The sequence below is a fragment of the Anastrepha ludens genome, chromosome 3 (assembly GCF_028408465.1).
Source record: "Anastrepha ludens isolate Willacy chromosome 3, idAnaLude1.1, whole genome shotgun sequence".
NCBI lineage: Eukaryota > Metazoa > Arthropoda > Insecta > Diptera > Tephritidae > Anastrepha > Anastrepha ludens.
In genome coordinates this window covers 96885223-96891222 of record NC_071499.1, presented here as the reverse complement: position 1 = coordinate 96891222, position 6000 = coordinate 96885223, and the positions used below count along the sequence as shown (strand labels likewise).

At 37.9% G+C, this 6000-nt stretch overlaps 1 protein-coding gene across 1 annotated transcript in view; it reads right to left on the bottom strand.

Annotated features, from left to right (window-relative positions):
- Positions 1-223: 223 nt before the first annotated feature.
- The window catches only part of LOC128858522 (cAMP-specific 3',5'-cyclic phosphodiesterase-like), a 60171-nt gene continuing 54394 nt past the window's right edge, over positions 224-6000 (bottom strand). Inside the window, exon 2 of the mRNA XM_054094884.1 lies at positions 224-692. Coding sequence (XP_053950859.1) covers positions 689-692 — 4 coding nt within the window. The 3' untranslated portion in view covers positions 224-688. The remainder of the gene's footprint in view (positions 693-6000) is intronic.

The window sequence follows — 6000 nt, the reverse complement described above, 5'->3', positions numbered from 1 at the left end:
GGAAGGCTTTGCGTTGCACATGAAGAGGTGGAAACTTTCAAGTTATAATCAATTTGATTATAAATTGGCATATAAGAAATTTTAGAATCGTATTTACTACTTTTATCTTTTATAGGCACTTATATTATATATACTAATTCTACTATTTTTTCGCAAATTAAGGAATCTTGACCAACTTTGAAAAACAAAATCAAAAGTAAGTATTGGAAGAAATACGTGAAATGAATGAAACAATAAAATCAGAACTATATTAATCAATATTTGTAGGCATGTATGCATCCCGAGATTTTCGGTCGCACAAACTGCGTTAATGCATGGCTCAGCCCTGCGTATACTTAACTTATTTCATTTTCTGCTTTTAGTCTAAAAGTGACGTGCCACTTTAATTGAGTTTAAGAACTTCATTAATTTTATGATATACATGAAATGTGTACCCAACACTAGCCTCACCATTCCCGCTGTATATCTCACTGGTGTTGAGAAGAGCGTGACGAAAAAACGCCAAATAAATGATTTCGTATACGCAAACCTTTCGCGTCAATTCAACACCAAAACTTAGTTTTGAACTCAAAAGTATGTGTTTATTACGAAACTTTAACGAGTGCATCGTTACTAAAACCTTACCTGCACTGAGTATTTGCAAAGCCAAAACCAGCATTTTCGCCTTGTGATTTTTGAAGGTGAAAACTTACCTGCAAAACAGTAATAAAAAAAGGTTATTATCGAATAGGTAGTATTTTTTCTTTTTTTGGGAAGTAAATATATTACACAAAAAATTACAATCAATTGAGTTTTTTGTTCCACTTATTGAAAATACTAGTTTTTATGCCCCTTCGCAACCCTACGAATGATGAGTTATAATTCGATATTTTTTTCGAAAACTTTGGTAATTTTTAGCATAAACTTACATTAACAATGTAACGTTGTCATTAACGATCTTTATTCGTTCTTTCTTTAGATAGTTGAAATGCTCGTCGCACTATTAAACATTTTCGAGAAAAAGTGGTGGAGTAAATTAGAAGTTAAGCAATGATTGGTAGATTATTATAACATCCGGAAAAATTACTGTGAAAGATTAGAATAGCATTAGCTTCCTGAAGGTCTAAAACCAAAACAGTATGAAATTGGTACTCAATCCGTAGTACACGACAAACAAACTCGTTTAGTTTTCCACGAATTTTCAAACAAGTTGGGTCAAAAAAAAAAAGGAAAGTAAGTGAAAGTCTTGTTACCTTTATCTACATTACACTCTCTATCTCCATCTCTATCTCTATCTCTATCTCTATCTCTATCTCTATCTCTATCTCTATCTCTATCTCTATCTCTATCTCTATCTCTATCTCTATCTCTATCTCTATCTCTATCTCTATCTCTATCTCTATCTCTATCTCTATCTCTATCTCTATCTCTATCTCTATCTCTATCTCTATCTCTATCTCTATCTCTATCACTATCTCTATTTCTATCTCTATCTCTATCTCTATCTCTATCTCTATCTCTATCTCTATCTCTATCTCTATCTCTATCTCTATCTCTATCTCTATCTCTATCTCTATCTCTATCTCTATCTCTATCTCTATCTCTATCTCTATCTCTATCTCTATCTCTATCTCTATCTCTATCTCTATCTCTATCTCTATCTCTATCTCTATCTCTATCTCTATATCTATCTCTATCTCTATCTCTATCTCTATCTCTATCACTATCTCTATCTCTATCTCTATCTCTATCTCTATCTCTATCTCTATCTCTATCTCTATCTCTATCTCTATCTCTATCTCTATCTCTATCTCTATCTCTATCTCTATCTCTATCTCTATCTCTATCTCTATCTCTATCTCTATCTCTATCTCTATCTCTATCTCTATCTCTATCTCTATCTCTATCTCTATCTCTATCTCTATCTCTATCTCTATCTCTATCTCTATCTCTATCTCTATCTCTATCTCTATCTCTATCTCTATCACTATCTCTATCTCTATCTCTATCTCTATCTCTATCTCTATCTCTATCTCTATCTCTATCTCTATCTCCATCGCTATCTCTATCTCTATTTCTATTTCTATTTCTATTTCTATTTCTATTTCTATCTCTATCTCTATCTCTATCTCTATTTCTATCTCTATCTCTATCTCTATTTCTATCTCTATCTCTTCACCTTCACATGGCGTATATGTATATTGCTAAGAAAGGCAAAAGGCAGATGGCTTAGCTTAACCAATTTCAAAGTTACCAGGATCATGTGTAAACACGCATATGATGACAAGTATACTAAAAGGGTTATATCGTTCGATAGAAAGAACTGTAGAACTATAGTTGGTATTTTAACAGAGCACTGGCAAGTTACAGCTACTCTCCAGCTCTCTCGAAAACTAGATTATGCTAGAATGATATGAACAGGGGCTTGAGCGTAGTATCTGGATGCATATTATCGCTAAAAAAAGAATTATGATCTGATATCGCTATGGACCAAAAGGGTCTCTGCGTGACTTCCTCCATTGCAACGCAAAAATATGTGACCTCTAAGAAATCACTGATTATAGCACTTTACACGTGTAAGAGAATGTTGGGGAAAAAATGTGGTCTCCAACCAAAATTATCCAACTGGTCCTACACAGCCATTGTAAGGCCAATACTAACATATGCGGCACTAGTTTGGTGGCCTGCAACAGAAAGGAAATACAACAAAACTAAGCTGAACAAGATACAAAGAACAACGTGTATCTTAACTATAGGAGCGCTTAGCACCAGTCCTACTGAAGCGCTCAATGTACTAACACATCTATTGCCATTAGATTTACACATTAAAACAATAGCTACTTGCAGCGCGGTGAGACTCAGAGACATAAGAAGCTGGACAACAAGGCCGTACGGTCACAGTAAGATCCTCCTACAGGGACCCCCACTGCTCAAAAACGGATCAGACTACACAGTCCCCGACCTCAACTTCAAGAAAGGCTTTCCGGTACGTTTTCCACCGAGAGCCGAGTGAAGCAAAGGAGAGGTGATTGGAAGACACGATATCGAAATTTATACCGATGGTTCTAAGATGAACTGTGGTGTGCGAGCTGGCTTCCATTCGGAGCCACTCAACCTATCTCAATCAATTCGTCTTCCTGATTATGCCACCGTGTTCCAGGCAGAACTTTTAGCGATCAGAGAAGCATGCAAATCCCTAGAACTCTACAAGGTAGTTGGTGCAGCTATTAAGGCCTTAGACTCTAACTACATTTCATCCAAACTGGTCCTACAGTGTAGAGAGGAGCTGAAACTGCTCAGCCATTGGCTTGAAATTACCCTGATATGGGTTCCCGGTCATAGGAACATACGAGGCAATGAGATAGCGGATGAGCTAGCAAGAAAGGGCTCGACACTAGACATAGCAGAGGCGGTGGCAGTTTCCACCCCACTGAACACACTAAAAGCATCTATTGCTTCACACTATCATGCTTTAGCCGAAAGAAGATGGAAGCAAATACCTACATGTATCACAACAAAAAACACATGGCTGTCATATAAAATCCAAAGGACGAATGACCTGTTAGGATGTTCTCGGGCAAACATTTCACGTATCACTGCAACCCTTACAGGACATTGGAAAGTAGGGGATCATGCAGCTAGACTCAATCTACCCTTCAATCCTATCTGTAGAAGCTGTCAAGCGGAAGGGGCGAAGGAAAGTCTGTTCCACTATTTATGTGAATGTCCGGGACTAGCCAGGGCACGACTCCGATCCTTCGGTAAGCCTTTCCTACAGCAAATTAAGGAGATCTCAGTCATCGAGATAAAGGATACTAGTTAGGAGCATTTCAGCTAAGAAATGTTCAACCACCTCAACAACAACAAAAAATCACTGCAAAATTGCAGAGGTCAGCCCATTTTGCGACCAGCAAAGTTATCTACTTAAACTATCCAACACTTAACGTATTAGTAACAAAAAGCATTAATAAAAACAACAACTGGAAACTAAAATTAGTAATGAAGCATTATAAATAAGTAAATTCCCCAAAGTAAACAATCGCTTAGAGATTGGACTATGAATAAGTTCGTGCGGTTTTTTTTCGAAATTTGAAACTTTATTGACGTAAAATGGTTACAAATTTAATATTCAAAATATTGTCCATCGCTTACTACTACTTTTTCCCATCTTTCTGGCAATTCACGGATTCCCTTTGTGAAAAATTCGGTCGGTTTTGCCGCAATCCACGAATCGATCCATTTTTTGACTTCATCGTAATTACGGAAGTGCTGGTCAGCCAGGCCATGTTGCATCGATCGGAAGAGATAGTAATCGGATGGCGCAAGGTCTGGACTATACGGCGGGTGGGGTAGGACATCCCATTTGAGCGTTTCTAAGTATGTTTTGACCACTTGTGCAACATGTGGCCGAGCATTGTCATGTTGCAAAATAACTTTGTCGTGTCTATCGGCGTATTGCGGCCGTTTTTCTCGCAGTGCTCGGCTCAAACGCATCAATTGTCGTCGGTAGACATCCCCCGTAATCGTTTCATTCGGTTTCAGTAGCTCATAATACACAACACCCAGCTGGTCCCACCAGATACACAGCATAACCTTCAGGCCATGAATATTCTGCGCCGACGTCGATGTTGAAGCATGGCCAGGGTATCCATACGTTGCCCGACGTTTTGGATTGTCGTAATGGACCCACTTTTCATCGCCAGTCACAATTCGATGCAAAAAACCCTTTCTTTTGTGCCGTTGAAGCAGTTATTCGCATGCCATAAAACGGCGTTCAACGTCTCTTGGCTTCAATTCATACGGCACCCAATGGCCTACCTTTCGGATCATTCCCATGGCTTTTAAACGTTTGGAAATGGTTGATTGATCAACTCCCAAAGTTTTTGCAACCTCTTCTTGCGTTTGAGCCGGATCTTGATCGAGCAATTCCTCCAATTCGGTATCCATGAACTTTGGCGGCGCACCCTCGCGTTCTTCGTCTTCCAAGCCAAAATCACCACTTTTAAAGCGTGCAAACCACTTCTGGCACGTTCGCTCAGATAGAGCATGCTCACCATAAACTTCCACCAAGATACGATGACTTTCGGCTGCTTTTTTCTTCATATTAAAATAATGAAGAAGAATTCCCCGCAAAAACACATTATTTGGCACGAAATTCGACATTTTCAAGTGTGGTAAAAATATTGTTGTTTACGCTTCAAATAAAAAACTTATACTGACGTTTGTGCCTTACGACAGTAGCTCTCCAATGAATGTTTGGAAATGTGGATCGATGGAATAATAATCAAGTTACGCCATCTGTTGTAAAACCGCACGAACTTATTCATAGTCCTATTACTTATCGCCACAACAATGTGTTGAGTATACGTCGTGGTGGTCCCGATTACTTTCGGACAGCAGTTTATGCGTGCAGGTACACAATTTCCAGAAGGATGCATAAACGAATATATACACAAGTTGACTAATATGTTATTAGGAATGTGTTAAGAGTTTCAGGACATTGAAAAGTGTTTGAAAATAATGTTACTAGTACAAAAGCATGGTGGAAGAACTTTTGATAGTCAAAGGAAAATTATTTATTACACATACATATGTTCATGATGAAAATGTAAAAATTTAACAACCAAAGTTAAGATATACTCCCCGTATCTCCACATCACCTTTGTTGAGTAAAAATTAAGAGATGACATATATAATAACTGAGAGATTATTATATTACAAATCTCCTTTCTCGTATGAAAATGTCTTCTCTTTTTTTTTATTTTTAAAATGTTCATCGAATTTTCTACTCTGTTTTGTATTTCTAACTCCACGGGCCCGAATTGGCTGAAATCTTCTAAGCTATAAAATATTCCATACCTTATACTACCGGCGGAAAGCTCAAGACAATATTTTAAATCTAATTGAACAACGAAGAGAGATTAGGGAGAACCGAGAATAGCGGTAGTAGTATCCAAGCTTCTGGAAGAACCCTTAGCCGAAAAGGTGTGAGTACAAAACACCAAAAAATAGAACCATTTT